This window comes from Poeciliopsis prolifica, unplaced genomic scaffold (genome assembly GCF_027474105.1).
Source record: "Poeciliopsis prolifica strain line A6 unplaced genomic scaffold, Auburn_PproV2 SCAFFOLD041, whole genome shotgun sequence".
Lineage (NCBI taxonomy): Eukaryota > Metazoa > Chordata > Actinopteri > Cyprinodontiformes > Poeciliidae > Poeciliopsis > Poeciliopsis prolifica.
Genome location: NW_026562416.1, coordinates 3,566,497 through 3,588,665, shown reverse-complemented (window position 1 = coordinate 3,588,665; position 22,169 = coordinate 3,566,497). Strand labels below are relative to the sequence as shown.

General features: G+C 38.0%; 2 protein-coding genes across 7 annotated transcripts; both read right to left on the bottom strand.

Moving 5' to 3' along the window:
- Positions 1-29: 29 nt before the first annotated feature.
- LOC129375793 (germ cell-specific gene 1-like protein) lies at positions 30-9,400 on the bottom strand. Its single transcript, XM_055055072.1, has 7 exons — positions 9,151-9,400; positions 5,932-6,986; positions 4,208-4,402; positions 3,426-3,485; positions 3,182-3,340; positions 2,910-3,021; positions 30-2,570 (listed from the first exon to the last, which is right to left on the bottom strand). Exons 2-7 carry the CDS (start codon positions 6,125-6,127, stop codon positions 1,973-1,975), a joined length of 1,320 nt encoding a protein of 439 aa, XP_054911047.1. The 5' UTR covers positions 6,128-6,986; positions 9,151-9,400; the 3' UTR covers positions 30-1,972.
- Positions 9,401-11,882: 2,482 nt separating this feature from the next.
- LOC129375791 (epsin-3-like) lies at positions 11,883-21,629 on the bottom strand. 6 transcript variants are annotated; one of them, XM_055055069.1, is made up of 12 exons: positions 21,098-21,315; positions 20,873-21,021; positions 20,682-20,787; positions 20,055-20,210; positions 19,389-19,517; positions 18,611-18,731; positions 18,317-18,492; positions 16,585-18,133; positions 14,760-14,900; positions 14,174-14,335; positions 13,432-13,697; positions 11,883-13,305 (listed from the first exon to the last, which is right to left on the bottom strand). In XM_055055069.1, exons 3-12 carry the CDS (start codon positions 20,748-20,750, stop codon positions 13,249-13,251), a joined length of 2,826 nt encoding a protein of 941 aa, XP_054911044.1. In that variant the 5' UTR covers positions 20,751-20,787; positions 20,873-21,021; positions 21,098-21,315; the 3' UTR covers positions 11,883-13,248. The 6 variants fall into 6 exon arrangements, with proteins under 6 accessions (XP_054911044.1, XP_054911042.1, XP_054911043.1 ...); XM_055055067.1 differs by lacking the exon at positions 21,098-21,315 and adding an exon at positions 21,548-21,629 and having other exon boundaries at positions 11,883-13,697; XM_055055068.1 differs by lacking the exon at positions 21,098-21,315 and adding an exon at positions 21,334-21,541 and having other exon boundaries at positions 11,883-13,697.
- Positions 21,630-22,169: the final 540 nt, after the last annotated feature.

Below are 22,169 nucleotides of genomic sequence, written 5' to 3'. Positions count from 1 at the left end.
TGTCAAATAAAATGCAAAAACACATTTGAAAAAAAAGGTTTACAAGTATTCTGTTTTTTGTTCTTGTTAGAATATTCTTCCAAAATCTCCTAACTTAAATTGTTATTCAGTCAGAGAAATATGTTTCAGTTTATAAAAAAATTGTAAATATTTTTTTAAAAATCAAAATGCGGTGGTAAACATTATTCTGCTGCTAGTTAAAGTTACAGGAACTGGTTACTGTCCATATGGATGAGGTTGCATAACTGCTGCATTATCTAACCTCTTAAATTACATTTTTAATTACTGTCCTCATACAGTGCCATTCAATAACCTTGGAGTTGAGTTTATCTCTGCCTCACTGCCTGAATTAAGTCAATCCCTCTCTCTCTTTCTGTCTTATTTCCATCACTGGTAGAGATTACTGACATAATCTTCTGTCCAACATCTAAAAAACATCTGTCTCAAAATCCAGACCTCTCTGCCACAGTCATCTCACTTTTTTCGGTATTCCTAGATAGACTTTTTTATGTTCTCAGAAGCAGAAACTGAACCACACAGCAGGAATCACAAGCAGTTTTTGACACTGCTTGGCAGTTTGTGTCTTTTGTTGTGGGAACAGAAAAATCTGATTTGAGAATATTTGACCAAAACAAGAGTACTGTGTTGTATTTGAGATTGGATTGTGAGGGTCTCAGGTCTGTTATTCCCCCAATGAAACTTTTTGTCTTATTCTGTGGGACGCAAAACTTTTCCCAAGCTTTTAGAGCGTCTCTCTAGCTGACTCTGGGTCTGCCCTGGGAGGCACCCCGGGATCAGCCTGACCAGATGTCCAAAAAGCCTCAACTGAGTCACTCTACTCCAAGGCTCCAACACAACCCAACCCTCACCCCTCCAAATAAAAGAAAAACCATTTTACCCACAGTTTTTGCAAAACACTAATAAAAATTCAAGCAGAAAAATTGGTGTTTCTAACTTTCATCAGTGTTGTGTTTTAATTTTTCATATCTTCCCTTGTGGCAGCAGGAGGCAGCAGGGCTAAATTCAAAATGTCTCTTGTCACTCTGTCACTACATGTGCATATGTGCAACTGCTGTCATGTCCATAAGTATTTCTGAAAAGTTGTGGCTAAAGTGTACATAATTGCCCTGAGAAGTTGTAACTTTGAATTCTGATTAACTAAATCACTGCTAAAACACATTGATTCACATAAAACGTCAGTGCAAGGCCAGTTTTACACAAGTAACCTGGTTCAGTTTTCTATTACTTATCCTGATAACGATGAGTAAAAGTAAAGAAGCTGCTGTGGGATGTCAGTATGACCAGCTTGTAGCATCTATTCACAAAATTTCTTGGATTTTCCAGCCTTAGATTAATTACCAGAAAATGTCCTAATACGAGTATGAGCAAGGTCAGGCTAAATCTATAGCATTACGGATAGAGAATTGTCCTCTTAAAATATATAAAATCTTTGGTTTGGTTTTGTATCCTTGAGGGAGTAGTTAAATAAATTATGGTATAAAGCCAGATAATTTATTCACTGAAACCAGAAAGATGGCACTTCCACTTCACCATGACTCTAAGTAATGATGAGTTTCCCTTCAGCGCTGTGCTCCATGTCAAAGCTTGTGTTGATGCCACCGATAGTTCGCCCCAAGTGACTTTTTCTTTGCGTCTTTTTTTTTTATACCACTTTGAAGATATCTTATTATCTTTGCTGTACTGTGACAATACTCACTAGCTCTTCAGGACTTGAGAGATATTTATTATATAACTGAAATATGAATAAATCCCAACTGTAATTGCAAACTTCAGAGGCATGATGATAAAAAAAAACATTTAATCAAGCCATTTAAGTTTGGAAATCTTTGTATAGCGATAATGAAACTGACAGTGAATTTCTAAAAACTCGAAGACAGTTTATGTACAAAAAATTTAATACAGGTGATTCTTCAAGTCTTGTGTTGTTTACCAGTCCTTAATCCTTTAAGTCCTAGCAGATGGAGTCCTCTCTTTCCTCCTGCAGAGTGTAATCTATCTCGTCCATCTCTCGCTCACACTCTTCACATCCTTCTGTGGTGCATCCCTCCACAACTACGACTCCATGAGCGTCCACCATTCTTCCTGTTCCCATTCCACCTCCTCCCATTGCCCCCATTGTCCCACCAGTACTTCCCATTCCCATCCCAACTCCACTTCCTCCAACACCGATCCCACCTGCTCCTGCAATAGCTGTGTTTCCTCCAGCTATGGCTCCTCCCATTCCCATCCCGATGCCCCCGACTCCACCTCCGACCAGCAGGGCCCCACCAGCACCGCATGTCAAAGGTCCAACTGCTGGTCCCACTCCTCTTGGCCACAGTGGATCCATGAGGGCCCCCTGCTGGCCGAGATGAATCAGCTGACTGACTGAGTAAAGCCCTCCACCTCCGGCTCGAACAACCTCCTCATAGGAAGGGGCGATGGTAGCAGCTCGGGCTTCCTCCAGCCTCACCCTGGCTCTGTGCTTCATCTCAATGATGGTCTTTGTGTACGAGTTGAGTGTTGCCACAGCGGCTGCCATGCAGCAGCTGAAGGAAAGCCATGCTAGCCTGAGACATGAAGAGTAAAGAAAACAACACTGAGCATTGTATCAATTTAATTTCCCAATACAACGTGATATGGCGATATAAAAACAGCAATGCAGAGATAGACCTGGACTTAAAGGGTCTCTTTGGGAATTTATTCAAAGTTGGTTGAAATGCTCCTGAGATAAGACACTGAAAAAAACATGTATATAATATAATTCTGATTCAATTGGTTCTGCCTTTATTTTACAGAAAGGGACACAGGAAGTTTTTTATCGATCTCAAAAACCAGTGAGAGTCAAAGTAAATCTATGATCCTTGGACAACATTCAAAGCAAGGAGAAAACAAAAAAACTAACTCACGCAAAAGACCATCCATAGTCCCAAGACTGTGGCCTCCAGTCCTTTGGTCCGATGCTCACTGTCATCTGAAACACTGTGGTGTACATCATATGAGCTACCATTCCCATCATACCTGGTAAACATGGAAAAGGAATTGTTTTAAAAAAGAGATGAGGAAAGAAAAATCGACCTAACATAGTGTATAAAAACAGAGATAAACTTTTGAACTTATTCAAATCTTTTTGTTTGGACTCCAGCACTTTTACTGAACCAGAATATTTTTCACCACTGACCTGAAAGGACGGTGCACATTGCAGCAAAGGCGTTGATCTTCAGGGAGCTCATCTCCTTCTTGGCACAGAGGCACATCGCTTCGACACACATCAGGAGGAAACCCATCGCCAGAAGGCCGATGTACATGAACTCACTGATAACCGATAGCCACAGCACACCTGCAAGTGTAAAAAAGAAATAATGTGTTTTTATTATTTGTTTTCTATAAAATTTTATATGGTCGACAACTGTTTTTGCACCAACCTTGTGTCTCTCCTGGGGTGAGTTCAATGAAGCTGCGGCACTTTTCTTCCTGATCATCTCCTAAAAACAAGATGTTCCATATACAACCTTAAGTCACCTGGTTCCCTGAATTAATTTAATTTCTGAATGATTTATGAACAGATTCAGATAACAGTATTAAAATAGAGCACATGCAGTGCAAACGCTTCCACCTTCTGTCAGCTTTAAACATAAATTCTGAAAAACGATAATATTTTATTGATCTAGGTTGAGTGATTGCTCTTTAGATTCTGTACATGCTTTATGGTGCAGGTATTAGTTGCACCAACCACACAGTTGTTTCTGCACATCAGACACCTTAGTCTTCATTTTTACTACATAGCTGCATACATTTAGGTTTATGTAAATTAACCTAAATGTAAGGTTAATTTACATTACATTTATGTAAGACAGACAAGTATAAAGGTTCTAAGTTTGTCATCAACTTTATTTTTCTGTTTATGATAAACAAACTTTACTTTTTTAAATCTTAGACTGTCGAAAACATGTTTCTTTTGATCAGTTATGTGCTTTGCACTCCCATAAATAACATAAAATGTTGCATTGAAAAGAAATTATTCAGTTGGTTCTTAGAAAATGTTTTCAGAACCCAGATTCTTAAAGATTTTGGGAATTTATTTAAATTATGAAGAAAATGCTCTGGGACATGTTTATTACTGTTTTCATTTTTCAGTTTGAATAGAAATGAGTTTGAGTAATCATCTGAACCCGTTTCCAGCCTCTTGGCTCTCTGTCTCACCAACCTTCGTTGTGTTTTTCACAGGAAAGCCAGAAACCCGTGTGAAAATATCTCAGCATGTACTTGTCCTCGCCCGTTTCCCAGAGATACTGCACAGCATTGGCCAACTGCCTTTTCCTTATCAGGGCCAGTTCCTCCTTCTGTTGTGGAGACAGCGTCACATTGGACACCGGGTTCCTGGGGTCCAGGGTGGGAGCCTCTATTTGAGAAGGATATAATACAGATGATCAATCTGTTAAAAGAGTACAATATATTCTATAAAGTAGAATAAACTCAGATTATATGAGCTAAAACAATCTAGAAATGCAGCTTTTGGTTGTTTTAAGTATTCTTGAGCAGTAACTGCAGGAGAATGAGAAAATTGTATGAAGTGATGATTCATCTGAGTGACATCATGTAAAGCTCTCAAACATTGCTCTAAAAGTCAGCTGTGGTGTTTTTTTTATTACTTTGCAACTGAGATTAGAGGATACATGGGATTATGTGAATTATGTATAAAAATGTCTACATTCAAAGCTTCGCCACTGAGCTCTCAGGTAACCAATTTAACGTGTTTATTAAATGACTGGCTGGGGGATTATTTTTTCACAGAGAACACCCTGCAGTTTCACATTATGCTGCTGCATATGATGTGTTGTGCAGAGCAGAGAGATACCATAGAGTCTTTGTGATATTTGTCACAGAATGCTACATGTTTACATAAGATGACAAATTAAAGACGGGTTTTAATTATGCACAGAATATCCAAATAGTTTGAGCCAAATGGCTGAAAAATGTGCAAATGTGTGCACCAGTTAAAATAGGTTCTTGCAAGAAATTGATTAAAACCATAAAAAATTATTTCAAAACATTACCCACATTGAATGTAATATTTTTTGTGCACAAATCAACAGCCATCTCAGTTAAACGTATTAATAAAAATGAGTGAAAAGCTGCAAACTGGCTACATATGTTCCCACAACCATCGGATAATACTTTCTGGAAGTATCTTTTGATTCATTTTCACAATTTGACTAACCTGGGTTTTAACCAGCCATCAATTAGGATGAATTCAGAAATACAATTCTAGTAGGGATATCCTGACATTTGCTCATTTTTATAATTTAAGATATCCTAAAGCCTGGAGGGAAAAAGCATTCAGAGCATCAACAAAGACATATACCTAAGATAAAGCATAGTGGTGCCCTAATCATGGTCTGCTGTTACATTTAACCAGGTATTATTGAAGGTTTTGTCAAGATGGGTGAACAATTACAAAAGTATTGAGCATGATTTCTAGATTACGTCACAAGAACCTGTCAATTTAACAAGGATGTAAAAACTTTTGAGATTGACTGTAAATAATTTAGTAAAAACATTTTAAATCACATCAGACTTTGAGGGTAGAAGCTGTGCACACAAATGATGTATTTGACTTGGTATTTGAGAACATGATAGATGAATTCAATATAATTGATAAAAAAATTTTTTTAAAATGTATTCAGTGTTAGGTTTTGTAATGCTTTAATGATACTTAACCTTAAAATATTAACCCTTTTAATGAGATGCTGTCCATATCTTTATTTTTCGAATATGAAAGTTGAATGCTTCTGTAATTTTCTGTTTTTCCATTGATTATTTTTTCTATTTTGGTTGCTTGCAACAAAGTTTCAATGGCCCAGTTTTAACCCCTTAACTCTGATTACTTGTAGCTGGTATTTTGATCATCCTCAGCCCCTGCAGCCTCACCTGTTGTGTACGGCTGGCTGTTGTTCTTTCCACAGTTCTTCATCTTGACTGGTGACAGGCAGACTGGCTTCACCACTTTGTGTGTCCCTACACACCAGTAGGAACTGCAGAAAGCTGACACTGACAATGTCAGGGCCAGAGAGGTGAGACCCAGGGACAGCAGGGTCCGGTTACGTCTGGACATTTTCTCCAGCATTGTCACTGCTCAACCGGACTGAAGCCAGTGGAGGAATGCGGCAGGCGGTGGGACGATTTTACCTTGATGGCCCTAAAATGGCAACCAGTTTTGGTGACCTTTTGGGATGAAGGTCAGCATGCTGAAGCATCCTCAAGAACAAGATTAGGACAACTTTGAGAAAAGTAAGAAGCAGGAAGGTTGATTGGCAGTTTAAAAGTGACTCATGGAGGGCAGAAGAGGAGAAAATAAGGAGATTAAGGATGTTTCAGAAGAGAAACAAAGGTCAGAGAGGAAGATGAGCAGTGGTGAAGAGTTGGAAAGAGGGCGGGGTCTGAGGAAAGATATCTGATGAGAGGTCAGAGGACAGAGAGAGAAAGAAAGTGCTGGGTTTTAATCAAGTTGCGACAGATGTGCCGACTGGAAGTTGCATGAGGAGCTCCAGCTGTTGCATCCTTATCGAACTGGAGGATCCCAGCTCTCGTGTCTGTTACAGAAACTTGGAATTGACCAGGCGAACAAAGCAGGTTATCAGATTTAAATTTAAGATCTTTGTTTCTTGAGAGTATTACAGCACCAGACGCCTGTCTAGCTGAGCTTCATGTTGCCACGAGGCTCCTCACATATCCTTCTTCCTGATGAGTTCTTCTTCCCGCTCCAAGGCAGATTTAAATCTTAGAATCCGGATTTTACATCTAATCAGGTCCAGCCTCATGGTACATCCCTCTTCTCAACCTGTTCCCTCACCTCTCCGACAGGGATTGGGTTAAAGAAGGAGTGATTAGTCCAGGATCTCAGGCCTGCCTCTGGGTCCCGGTAAATCTGCTTTAATCTTGGGTAAGGTGGAGGAGATTAATGGCCGGTGACTCTCATGCTGCACCTATCATGTGAAACAAGAGAAGAAAACGGTTGACATCTGGCCAAAATCATCAAGAAAACTTGCAGCAAAGATTATAAGTCTATAACGTCATGGTAGCCATGGCAGATTAACCCGAAGTCAACTGGGAATAATCTTTGGTTCCTGAAGACATTTCACCTCTTATCTGCAAAGCTCTAAGTGAAGCAAAGTTCATGTTGGCTCATCTGTACTGGAGGAGCTGTTGTGCTGTTGACCTATTTATCCATCTGTCTGCGGTGGAACGACTGGATTGAAAATGTAGTTTTGTGAAAACAGATTTTAGTGAGATAAAATGAAGCTTTGCTTCTTATTGTAGCATCTTCAGCCTTCACATGATGACTCATAGAGAAACAATTGTTCCAGCCCTTGCAAGTGAAAAGTGATAATTCATCGTTTTCTTCTCTAAATCAACAGCTGTACAATATTTCCAAAGGTCTTTAAAAGTTTTTCTTTGGACTTTTAAGCCTATTTTCAGCTGACCACCTAGAAGAGAAGACTTGATTTAGATCATTTAGTTTGAACAATATTATGAATTGTGAAATTCAATAAATTCAACAATAAATTCAATAAATTATAATTTCTCTTGCTCAATCTATAAAAATGTCTAAACTTTAGAGATGCACTGATCATATTTTCTTCATTTCAGATTTTATTCGAACTTTGAATCCAACCGAAAATCCCACCATTTACCCTTTATGCATCAAATCCTACTTCCCTAACCTTTATCTGGTTCCCTTACCTCACAATAAAATATTTCAAAGAAGAAGATTTGTGTTGTTTCCATGAAGTTAAGAGTGAACATTTTTAATAAACAGAAACAGTAAAAAGAAAGCAAAATGATTAAAGATAATCAATACAAATTGTGACAAGTCTGATCACTGGATGATGAATCTCTCAGGTTCTGTTCTTGACACTGTGGGGGTTTTGCAGGTACCAAAGTTCTGTTCGGTCTCACACTTTGGTTTTTATTCCCTAATTTCTTACTCTGCTTATCTGAAGTGGACCACACATATTTCATTGCTAAAGGAAGGAATACGTAAGGACAGAAATTGATTGAAAGAGCAACAATTAAAAAAAAAATAATAATATAAACACCAGAAACCATGACTTAGTAGTCAAGACTTCCTTAAGACAACATTGCTCCTTTAAATAAATTACAGACATTTATGTACAGCTCTATTAATAATTCTAAATTACTCTAAATCCCCAGAAATCAGACAGCAAAAACAATAACATTAAACTTTGTAGAGGACATGCAAACAAGAGGAATAATTTTAAATAAAAGCATCTAAATCCAAAATAAAAAGATTTGGATGCTAACATTGCTAACATTATTTATTTTTTTCTGTTTTTACAATGAATTAGAATAGTAAACCAATAACATTCATTTCTCAACCTAACTACTGTAATTAATGTGTAGCTTCTATGAACCGTAAGATGGTTTCAAATTAAACCAACATAACTTTTCAGAAGAGCCATTCATTTCTGTTGCACAGAACCTGTCATTTGAATGTTTCTGAGATATATTGAGCAAAACAATATACTTTGTAGAGGACATGCAAACAATGATCAATTAAACAATTAAGTTGTTTAATTTAGGCAATAAGTGGAGTTCAGACTCAGTTTCAATAACTTTTCAGAAGTGAACATGCTATGATCTCATCTAATGTCTGCCTGGCGGCAACTCTCTCGTTCAATCAAATCTAATTTATACTTTTTCTTAAGGAGGTTCTGATCATTTTTTAAATCAATAATCTACTGAAAATATACATGTGTAATAAGATACCTGGTAATTTCATCTGTTTTAAATTAAATGCTCTATTGTTCCAAGTTAGCATGTTGTTCCAGAAGCCCTACAGTTTGCTTGCTCATCATTCAGGTTTTCTTTCAGGCTTTCTCACACATTTGATCTGACTTTGCAATGCATTTTTAATGAATAACACCAATGTTCACATGAAATACCATGCAGTAATGTGTTAGTTGATCTCTTCTGTAAGCATCTCATCAGAATGAGCTGAAATCATTTTCCTTAGGGGTGGGATTAGAAAATCCAGCTGCAGCTGGAAAAGCTCAACTTTTTGATCAACAAAAAAATCTCACACAGCAAGAAATCAAAGCAACACATTAGGAATGAAGTGTCACTTACCAATGCCTGCAGGCTAGATAACGTTCACTTTGTGTTTGTCTCAACCTTCTTGAATAATAGATTCAGGTTTCCTGAATTTTTCTCGATTCCTGCATTGCGCCTGGTTTCCAGTGGAAACCCACCCAGATTCGCTCTAATCCGCCCAAGTCCATCTGTTACTTTCCCACCCCTTCGCTCTTCGTACCCTTCCACCATCACAGCTTTTTCCTTTCTCTTGTTGACTTCATTTCTTGGCTCTCTCATCCAACCTGACCCAATATGACTCAGAACAGCTGGGAGCTGGATGAGTGCACTGGTGATAAACTCTGATGGTCTGTGCTGCTTCTTAAGCTTTGACCCTTCAACACAATCCAGTGCAGCTGCACCGTTGTGGCCAGATGTTTGCACACACTAGTCAGGGATCTGATTGTCATGGTATTATTGGACTTTTTTGTTTACGTAGTTAGGTTATAATATACTTTGCGCATTTGTTTCAATGAAGAAAGACGTGAATCTTTGGGCAATTCATTAGCAGAATAAGAGAAAATTATGAATTCAAACAAAAAAAAAAAGTTCAAACCACAGGACAAAGTTTCCTCTGTCAACAAAATGAAATTTTGAGAAGGTATCAAACAATAATTTGAAAGTTAAGGTCAAAGAACCAAAATTCCACAATGTCCCATTCATTAATGTCTTATGTTAAAAAGTTTTTGTGTGATATTTATAGTATTCACACAGGAAATGGGTAGAGGATCCAAGGACTAATAGCCTCAGTGGATGGGGCAGCCATGCTACTGCTAAACCACAAACTGTCCAAACATCCTCATGCTTCAGCTGTGAAACATTACACACATCTAATTTTATGCTATTTATCTGACTCAGACAGTGATGAATTTTCTTAATTTACAGATGAAGGCATTTTTAAAATGCACCTTAAATTGAAGCTGTTTTTGAGTTTTTATGATGGAAACAAGGAATTCAAAATTGTATACACATAAACCTAAATGTTGTGGTTTTGTTATAGCAGAAATGAATAGAAATTGAAATAATTCTGACCCACAAACAGATTACAGAGCCACTATGGAAAATCAGCACCACCAAGAATTTAACCATGAAATGTAGCGAAAAGAAACATTTTGATGTAGCTCAGCTTAAACTCCACAGGTTGGTAAAAATTCATCTATACTGGACACTGCTGTGACCTTCGCTATGACATTGCTTTTTCTTTATAACATTAGAGACATGTATTATTTATTAATCTTATACAACAATGCAACACTATAAAGTAAATTAGCAGTTTACCTTAGTTGACACCTAAAGTTACACAAGCAAATTCTCTGCATCAGGAAGACAATCCATTTCAACTTATTACTTCCCACAGAGTCCATCTAAGCCAAAAGGCTTTTATATTCAAGTTGTAATAGGCCATCCCAAAATCATACATTTTAAATGTCAAAATTGACAACAGTGAAGGTTTATCACACAGATTTGATTTCGAAAAGACTGTTAACACCTTATAACAGATTTTCAGTTTAATCTTATAGATGCTCAATTAATTAAATGGTTTTTCATCAGCGTAGAAAATACTCATTATGTTTCCATAATTTTAATTATTATGGATCTGGGTTGCTACAAAAGGAGCTTTTCCTGTGGATTATATTATTTAAGTTGCTTGAGTAAAAATATGTAACACATCAACTTGACCAACCCATTTTATCCTGATGTGACACATCTCTCTGCTTTTAGACTCTAAGCTTCTTTCTCCATGAATGTAACAACTGAGATCCGGCTCAGCTGGATATCCTGAATGACTCAAAAAACAATTCTGTAATGGCCTCTATATTGTCTTACACCTCTGGAATATTCAGAACATGCATGTGAATGGAGAAATTTCTATAAACTATGATTTTTACTAAAATCTTGCATTTAGATACAGTAATAAATTTATATTTTTTTATTGGTTGACCTCAAAGATCAAAACATAAATGGTAAACTGTAACATACACAAAGCCAGTTTTGATCAAGGACCTTAAATCACAATTTAAAAATAATAACTTATTTATAAATACAATTCTAGATATTATACACAAAATTGGTGTTACTTCAAAATGTGAATAATCATGTGCTGAAACATGAAAACGTGGTGTAGTAGTGGCTCATTATCGCCCTCTTGTGGTGTTTTCTGATACTAACAGTATCATTCGTCAATGTAAATATAAAATTGAACTCAAAATTATTCATTCTGTGGCAGATTTTGAACTATAACTATTTTTCATTGAATGGAAATGTTTTCTCTTTATCATAGGATATGAAAATGCACCTCCTAAAATAAAATAATGTGGTATAAAGACAGGAGTAAAAAAATAAGCCTTTATATTGATCAGTGCAAAAGCCTTCATTGGGTCCTTATGAATCAAATGGATCCTGTTAATGCTGAAAGTTTTTTTTTTTTCTTTCTTTTTTTTTTTACATGTTTCCACTTTTTATTTGTTTTTGTCTTTTATAATAAGCTCCAACTTTCTGGTAAAAGGTGACAAGAAGCAACATCATGAAGCTATTTAAGCCACAGGTTTCCTAATAGAGGGCAGAGTGCACCAACCTTTTCCTTCACTAAATACTTTGGCTCTTTTTGTTTAAGTAGTAACAAAAATATGACAAAATTGTGTTGTTTGTAATTTTCCCAATTAGATCAACAGAGATAAAAAATGACATTACATTGTTTTAAAACACAAATATTGACAGATCACACTACATAGAGGCAACAAAATCCATTTTATTTCTCAAACATACTGTACACTGTCACAGTCTACAACACAGTTTTAAAGGTAAATACACAGCAAAATAAATGTATCTCATACAAAATAAAATCTGAAAATTACACAGTCTACCTGCCAAAGAACAGACAGAGGCTGACCTTCTTTCTATCTTTACACAGATGTTTCATCTGCTGTGTGAGGCTTTGAAGAGCAACCGTCTGTTTAATCCTTTAAGATGAGCAAAACATGAAACACTTTGAATCCAAGTGAGCATAAATTCAGATTTCATTCAATCAAAATTTTTAATTTCGTTCACATAAAGCAGAACATGAACAGGTACCCCCGAGTTGATTAAAAGAATGCAAACAGTTTAAATGAAGCAACCTGTGAGAAGTTGCATGGCTCAGTATAAGTTGAAACTTTCACAACTCAGAGCTTTCAGCTGCTACTGTCCAGCTCCATGTGGCTGGAATCAGAACGGCATCAGCTGAATATATTTATTTACTCTTACAGCAGGTGTTTTCTAAAATACAGAATTTTGTTTCACTCACACACCAAAACTGTCAAGGCCGAACTCACTCTTACACACACACACACACACTCACTCACATATATACGATAACAGGATGTGCTCAGAGTGCATGCATGTAACAGAAAGCAATTTGTTGGGACATACAACGCAGACATGTTCCACTACATAATGAATCCTAATCAGAAAGGATACAATGGACACACCAACAGTTTCTGAGCTGAATTTTAAACCAGTCATATAAGTTCACCTGATCTTCTTTTGTTGCAGGGCCCGGTTGCATCAATAATGTATGAAGCAATAAACAAATCAATAAATATATCCATAAATAGTTAATCTTGATTGTAACACTTTGATATACAGTATAATTCCAGGTTTAGCAGTAATTACTTCCACTATTTACATCAGCACAATATATATTTATATATAGAGAACTATAGAGTGCACACCTGCATACACTTCACACACACAAATCTCCTTTGAACACATGCACACCTGAAGAAAACAAAAACCACACAGATACACAATTACTCTAGTGTTTCCCCAAAGACACTTGAATGTTTCCTTTCCCAGATAAATGTAATGGTTTATCCAGCTGACATGTTGTTTTATTTAAACAGTTAAAGGATTGGATGAAGTCCAATCCTTTAACTGAAATAGAATAATTTACTATTTCATAAGCAGATTCTGACCATTGTTCATTGTGTCAACAGACATAGCAGTAGAAACATGCCTTAAATAACACCATGGTCATAAAACTGAAAAGCTCCATAATGGTTATTGTTATTTATTGATATTTTATGACAATTTGGTTTGACTCAATTAAAAAATCTGTTAAAGCAAGAATGTGTTGGTATCGATTATGATCATCTCATTTGGTTCACTGCCTGTCTGTGGAGAAGCACATAGAAATGGATTTACACTTGCTGAGTTTGCTCCAAAAAAGCCAACTGGAGTGTCCCCTGTTCCCAAAATATTCCCCACATTATATTCCGACTCCAACATTCCCAAACCCACTTGTGTCGCAGGTGGTGGCATTCCATATTTTGGAGCGTCCTGAGCTGCTTGAAGAACATGCACAGAAGAATGAGGAGTTCCCATGGTGTGTAACGGTTCCCTAAACTGGAGAGTTTCACCAGCGGGACCGGCAGCTCCAAAAGCAGAATGAGTTACACCAGGAGTGGGTGCTAGGCTGAGACCAACGGAGTTAAAGTTTGGGGCTAAAGTTTCAGTGAATGCCCCTGATCTGGCCAAAGGACCAGATGTCATGTCTTTGGATGTGCCTGGGAAATGAGTGTGAGCGGTAAGAGGAGGGAGGGAAGGAGGGAGGGTGGGTTATGCCGTTTGAAGTATTCCAGAAAAGAGACACCAAAGTAGAGCAAAGAGAGGAATGAGAAGATGTTGGCAGGTTACTACACACTACTATCTACAGAGGGCGACTTTACAGCAGATCATTAACGCTAACAGGTGATACACACATCTATATGTGACAGCAAGACCTCAAAGGAGGGACGGGTTGGTGCAAAATTAGAGTTTCCATATAAACACATTAATGATTGTTGGTCAATCTTATCTTCTTTCTATTAACACTTCCTTCTGAGGTGCTTCTGAAAATCACCATGGAAACAGCAACGTTTTGGTTCCCAGGAAAATGAATCATGCCTTCTTAATAATCAAGTGATCTGCAAGTAATACTCCACACAGGTTGTGTCCTTAAGGGTATTTGTGACCCAGAGTGATGCTTTTTTTCTGACCTTACCGATAGCTTGTGTTCGGGCAGCGAACGGGTTGATGAGGGGCTGTTGTTTGGTTTTGGGGTTCGGGGCAAACAGATCGTCCATGTCAACCAGTGACGCCCCCGTAGAGCCCAGAAATGAAGCAGTCTTTCTACGGATCTCCTCTTCTTTTGATGTGCGCTTTCCTGAAATCAAATAAAGGTCCAATGCTACTCTAAAAGGTGTTTTCTTTAGGGGCCAGGTCAGAGAGGAAGAGAGAGCAAAGTGGAAGAGAAGGTTAATTGGTTAAGATTGTTAGCTGAATGATGGCTAAAGTACAGAAAAAAGTGTTGAAGGTAAAAGGTTTCACATGCAGAAGCTTTACTTTAGAGATGAAAATCACACAATGACAGAAAAAACGTTTTCATGCACAAACAGAGCCACAAATCTTAGATTATAGAATCACAATTTGCCACGTTGCACTGAGCTGCAGAAAAAAAATTAAGCATTTCATTAGATTACTCAGAGGTACAGTGACATAATCAGAGCAAAGCACATTAGACACAATCACGGTATGTTTCATTAAATGATGGATGACAGATATATACATAAAAAGCAGCCATATTTTACCTGCACCATCACCGCTAGCATTACTTGGTGCACCCCAGGGATCATTGGTGTTAGTTGCTCCGTCTCCAAATGGGTCACCGGATGGGGACAAGTCTGCAGGAGGAGCCGGGGATCCCCATGCATCATCTGATGTTACTGGACCTGAAGCAGAATGGAAAAACAAAACAGAAGTATATGTTTAAAAAACAGCAACAGCGAAACCCAAGCTCAGTCCATTGTTATAGTAAAAAAATATTCATTAGGATATTAATACAAAATAAGAGACAAGTATACATTATATTGGATGCAAAGATAAAATCACTCCTTTCTATAAAGATTGTTCAGCATTTTGTACTGAACAATCAGAACAAAATAGTGATTTTGACCTTCAAGTCAAGGTTCTATACTGAAAAGCATATTCTCTTACAAAGAACACTTTATTGTGATTTGTCAAATTTGTTACATTATTTGTGGTATTTCACTGTAAATATGTAATTGAAAGAAAACAAGTCTGAGGACAAAAGCCACTTGTAGGAATTTTGCAGTGACAAACATGTATACAAGAGTTTGATTTGAAAGTAACAGGGAAAAACCCCCATTTATATTAAGTCTAACATATATCTTAATATATTCATCGTTTCATTCTCCAAATGACACAATGGAGAATAAATAAAGTTTGCAAGACAAGTATTTGCTGTTTGATGCTAAGGTTGTTCAACAAAAGGTAAAGAAAAAATCTCAACAGTAAGTTAACATTAGTCTCATGGCCTTGAGACATTGGATCTGTCAGGCAGGCTGCTATCTGAACCTTCTGACAGTAAAAAGCCTAAAATCCCTCAATGGCATACCAAAAGCTTGCAGTATCTTGTAACTGTGTGTGTTTTAGTTGCAGTTAAGGATAACCAGTGGGTTTTTACAAATGAGGCAGCTGTAGTGAAAGATAACACTACAGTCTGTTATCTGTAGGCTGTACAGACGACTGCAGCCTTTCACCCATGTTCCCAATGGAGTCACATGTGAAAGGCTTCATCTGAAAGCTAGAGAAACTTCATAATAGGAAGCACAAATGTGGGTTGCACCCCAAGTGGTCAATTACCCCAGATAGTAGTTTTATAAATATATCCACTGATTGTGAAGCAAAAACTGAGTTAAAATACACACAGCCTTAGATATACACATCTTCTTGTTCATAAACTACTGCAACCATGAGTAAAACCTTGAAAAAAGAAGTAGGAATATCTGACAACAGACTAATTCAAAAAACAGTGTAGACTGCTGAATGCTTCATATTCCTCTCTAATTCCAACAGTTGCATGTTTAGTTCAGTCTGATGAGTCTGCATCCGCCACTTCCCCCAATATCTGTGAAGGACACACCACCTGTTCTCTTGGAGCACAAAGCAGAGAGGGATATGAATGTGTTTAGACGGTGGGAGGAGGCAGAGGTACTCAGAGAAAACCAACACATCAATATAAATATTGTGAAGTCTGCTGTGATTCCCAAAGACTGAACGTGGGAAAGCAATGTCTTTCTGTCACCTGATGACAAGAATCGACTTATGGCTCAGATATCTGTGGGCATTTCAATTGTTTGCACCGACAGCAACATAAAAATTGAAGTTATATTCTTTGTAGACAATGTTCACACCACAGCATTATTCTTCCATAAGCCTCCAGTGAAGACTTTATATCTCTAAAAGGAATGCTCACATCCAACATAGCTAAAAATAGTAAAATTAAATGCTAGAACGGTCAAGAAGTCTATGTTAAAGCCCTTACTAAGACTTATCCAACTGCTGATCAAACTGGAAACTGGAAATGTAAGAACCGATTTAAATATTTCTTACCAGGGGCTCCCCATGGGTCCTCGTCCGGCTTGGTTGCATCTCCAAATGGGTCAGAGTCACCAAGTGGCGAAGAGACACTTGGGTCGTCCCCCCAGGGATCGGCACTCTTGGTTTCCTTTGGAACACTGGGTGCCCCCCAAGCATCAGAGCCTTTGGTAGGCGGAGAACTGGTTTGAGCTCCCCATGTATCTGCAGTTTCTTGGGGTGAACCTGCATCAGGGGCACTGAAGGGATCTGAAGCAGCCTCCGTTGGTGGACTGCATGGCACTGTAAATGGGTCCTCTTTTGATGGTTCAGATGAAGCAGCAAAGGGGTCATCTCTTGATGTTATAGAAAACGGATCTTCCTTACCCGGCGTTGTTGGTCCACCAAAATTATCATTTTGAACAGGTTTGGTTGGTGATGAAAATGATGCTTTAGGTGGCGTTGTGGGACCAGTGAAAGAGTCAGCCTTAGATATTATTGGCTCCTCTTTAGAGGGTGTTGATACTGGAGCAGTGAAAGGGTCATTTGCTGGGACACCAAAAGGATCGTCTTTTGATTTTGTAAATGGATCGTCTTTTGAAGCTTCAAATGGATCATCTTTAGGAGCATTAAATGGATCATCTTTCAGAGTTTCTTTTAAAGCACTAAATTGATCATCTTTTGGAGCATTAAATGGATCATTTTCTGGAGTATTAAATGGGTCACCATTGGGGGCTTTAAACTGATCCTCTTTTGGAGCATTAAATGGATCGTCTATTGGAGCACTAAATGGATCGTCTTTTGGAGCATTGAATGGATCTTCCTTTGGAGCACTGAATGGATCGTCCTTTGGAGCATTGAATGGATCTTCCTTTGGAGCATTGAACGGATCTTCCTTTGGAGCATTGAACGGATCTTCCTTTGGAGCATTGAACGGATCGTCCTTTGGAGCATTGAACGGATCTTCCTTTGGAGCATTGAACGGATCTTCCTTTGGAGCATTGAACGGATCGTCCTTTGGAGCATTGAACGGATCGTCCTTTGGAGCATTGAACGGATCGTCCTTTGGAGCATTGAACGGATCGTCCTTTGGAGCATTGAACGGATCGTCCTTTGGAGCATTGAACGGATCTTCCTTTGGAGCTTTGAAAGGATCTTCCTTTGGAGCTTTGAATGGATCTTCCTTTCGAGCTTTGAATGGATCTTCCTTTGGAGCTTTGAATGGATCTTCCTTTGGAGCTTTGAATGGATCTTCCTTTGGAGCTTTGAATGGATCTTCCTTTGGAGCTTTGAATGGATCTTCCTTTGGAGCACTGAATGGATCCCCATTGGAAGAACTGAAGGAATCTGGTTTATCTTTTGCTGCTGTGAATGGATCCTCCTCAGTTTTGTCTGCCACAAATGGATCTTCAGTTTTGGCTGGAGCACCCCATGGATCAGTACTAGGTTCTTTGGGAGCTCCCCATGCGTCTGATTTCACTTCCTCCTTCTTCTCTTCGTCTTTCTCTCCACCCCATGCTTCACTTGCTGCATTTTCAGCTTTTCCTGCATCCTCCCATTTAAGCTCATCTTCACTCATCTTGGCCTAGAATAGAAAGACGGAGTACCCATCAAAACAAAGTTAAACTGTTGATCAGAAAGCTCTCTACCATTTTGTTTTGATGAGGAATCAACTTACTTAATTTCTTATTCTCAGATAATCATATTTAAAATGTACAAAATTTCCCTGGCTACATCTCAGTCCATAACCTTGTTTTGTCTCACTCACTCGTCTCTCAGTCTCCTTCTTCTCTGCTTCTTGTCGAAGTCGCTCCTCTTTGCGGGCAGCAAAAGAAGCAGTCAAGTCGGCCACAGATGGAATGTTCTCTAAGCATGGAAGTCCCGAAGCTCCAGGAACATAAACTGGTTTGTAGTTAGGATCCTTGACATTGTCTGTGGATGATGCTAGCAGGAAGAGATAGAAAAGAAATGATCAAAGTATGTATAAGATGTTGACACAAGTAAAGGTAACAAGGCAACCAGAAACTGTTCAGCAGGCATACTTCAAGTCCAAATGTCTTACCAGCAGAACCTTTGGATGTCTTTTCTCTGGTCTTCACAGCAAACTCTCTTTCTTCTTTCAGTTTTTCATCATCCTCCATAAGAACAAGAACTACCTTGGCCTTCTCTCTTACATTCACTCCCTATGAAAAATGTAGTTATATTATTCCTTAGTTGGTTTGACAAGTTACAGACGAGGCACAGGATATGGCAATGTTTTACACAGGTTAGCAGTCAAAACTGCAAGTATTTCATCCCCTGCTTCTCCTGTGGTTCATGCAGGTGAAAGTTCCAGGGTGATGAAGCAACACAACGCTATACAATGATTATTGTTGTTGAAACTAGAGGGGTACCACCTATAAATTTAGGGTGACACGGTTTATAGTTGGGAAGCAGCAATCAGGATTTAATTGGTGTTATCTTATTATAACACTGATTAAAATAACTTTGATTATTTTGTGTCCATACCATCATGAATAATTTCAACAGAGGTTAATGTACCATGATATTCTCATACCAACACAGGTTTAGAACTGCAAATATGGAAGAAAATGTAAGGAAACATAAACATTTTCCAAACTAATGTTTATCTTTAAGAATCTTCATTTAAAATCTGCCAAAGAATTCCAAATTGTGAATGTTTCTTCAATCCAATATTGTTTAACACCAGACCAGAAGGTTATGAAGGTAAAAGGCAATGAATATTTTAGTATCAATAATGGATGCTCTTAATGCAGTTTAATAAACTCCCTACCGGCCAGGCGGAATGCTAAATGCTTGAGATAAAAAACAAGCTTCACCTGATCTTTCCCATCCTTTTCCACAAAACGATATTCTGTGAGAGCTTTGACAATGTAGATGTTTTCTTTCATTTTCAGCATCACACGATCATCACCAGTCTTCAGGAGGTACTCCAACAGAGTCAGAGACTGGGAAGAAAAATACAACTCAAGTAACTTTACCATGTAAAGTTGCAGATTAGCTGGAGCAGTGATGACACGTTAGCCAGACAAATGTCACAATTATGAATACATGCGAAGCTTAATTAAATATCTTGGTCTTGATTAGGACTTCAAAGCTCATAATAGTATTTTAATACACTACTAAGTTTTATAGAATTATTCAGATTAATAAAATAAAAAGTGCAGAAGAATGTTGTTGTTTCAAACAAAACAATTAAAAACTTGTCACAGCAACTATTTCCAATGAGAGAAAAGTCTGATATTAAGTGATCCAACAGAGGAGTAGTGTTTGCCAAAATTTTAAATGTAACGTCATCATTTATTGGCATTTATTTATGAAATACTTCTGTAGGAATAGCTGCTTTACCAATTTTGAAAAGGAAAAAAAGAAAAATCAATCGCTAATGTGTTGGATTCCACATTTCAGGCATTAAATGATTAAAAAACAGATCTCAATGCTAAACAATTACTTCTCTCATGAACAGAAAATGCTCTGTTTCTCACCTTGTGGATATGTCTCCAGTTCTTGTCATCTTTCAGGCGTTTCCAGAGCATTGTCATGATCTCGTTGCAAGCCACCGCATTGTAGGTGAGATCAGAGATGTCAGCCATCTGAGAGCTGGAAGGACCCCATGGATCATTGGACGTCGCTTCTCTAACCTGCAGAAGAAGCAAAAGGAAAAGTGTAAGGGTGCTGCAAAGCAAAAGGAGGAATACAGTTGTAGCAGCTGAAAAGAAGTTAAGAAACAGTGACTTCCGCACTGTGAGAGATTTGACTGCAGTGTATCATTTCACATTGCAACTTTAAAACCCCTCTAGGTGTGTAGCAATTTAAAGACTGACCTTTACTGTTGAAATTCTGAACTGAATGTGTTTTTCCATTTTCTTAATCTTCAAGATTTTCCCTGTAATTGGTGTTTGGTGCTCTGCTTTTTCATTTCAATTAAATTTTTAATAGCAGGTTAGCTAGTTAACCATTTAAACAATCAAAAGTCTATAAATTGCTTGAATATTAATCTCGATTTACCTTCATGTCAGGACCAACATCATCATGAAACATTTAAAAACTGCTTGATGCTACCTGCTGACTCACATAAAAACAACCCAAAACGTGTTGGTTTTTATTTTTACCTTGACCTCAGCCTCAGAGTAATTCTGGACCAGGTTCTTCAGCTGCCTTCGAAGCATTGAAGATGTCATGTTGACCAGCAGAGGTGGGGAATGCGACCACCACAGTCTGTTCAGGAAAAAACATCAAGCAATGCTGGACAGATCCAATATCAGGCATATTTAATCACACATAAATGGATAACGACAGATACCTTAAGTAAATGCTGCCTCTTTTACTGAAGTGTTAGCTTAAATTGCTTGCGTGCAGGTTGTAGATCAATGACCTTTCATCTTGTTGTTCTCGCTGCCTCCTGACTTTACTGGGTTTTGTATCAGGGAGTCAGAAACCAGATCCCAGCAGCTGCAGAGATGCAACCAGTCAACATTAAAAGATGCTGCGCCAACGTTTGAATAGAGCAGATAATTATGACAGTGACGGTAAACTGGCTCCGGTGGAGATCTCAGCTTGTTCCCTTCTGCGACAAACAGATCCTCACCTACTGTAGGTTTGCCAACTGTTTTTGCTAAGCTATAAGCTAGTTAGCATGGGTGTAAGAACAAAAACAAGGAAAACCCTGGCATATTATAATAAAGCAGGATGTTAATTCTGACCTAAAGCAGCTACACGCAGATGCCCTTGCAAGAATAACATTGAAGAATCATATTTCAGCACCTCGGAGAGCGACTCAAGACGAGGCGCTACCGTCAACATGGCTAACGGTCGACCGTTGGTGTCAAGTTTGCAGGAATTAGTTACATATAAAACAAAATGCTAATCAAATGACTTCTTTTATGTCAAAAAACAGGCACTTCTGATAGTTTAAAGCAGTCCTAAATGGTATGGATATTTTGTAAATAAAACAAGACGTATCTGAGAAAAGACTGACCAGAGATAGTCAGATGTCTTCGAGCAGACGACGCGAAGCTGCGGTTTCCGCTTCCGCAGATGTCCACGCCCCCAACGTGGCTCCCCATCCAAAACTGCTACCTACTATTTATTTATTTATTTATTTATTTATTTATTTATTTATTAACTTATTCTTTGTATAACCTGCTTTCTTCACTCCATAACTACAATGTAAGCATAAAGTATTGACACCAGCTTGTTTAACGCCGAGGTGAAGTAAAGAGGTCTTTATGGCAGGCCATTGTAACATATAATGGATATGTCATTTGACTGTGTTATTGTACGCTGGTTTGAACATGTTAAATGCAGCTTCAGTCAACACAAAACAAGTCTTGTTCTTCTACATGGTTTATTTGTTTAGGAATGGAAATAAAGCTGAGATGATTTGAATTTCTTAGAAAAGACAAAGCATGCACTTGACAGTTTTAGTCTTCTTGATTATTTCAGATATGAACTAAAACACAAATGGATTGCTGAACTTCTTACCTGGCCAATGAAGAACTGAATTATAGCAATTTAAGATCCGGGCTCATTATTTCATGACAACATGTCTTGCCATACTCACGAACCCGTTAGAAAAGAGCTGAATAAATGACTCACGA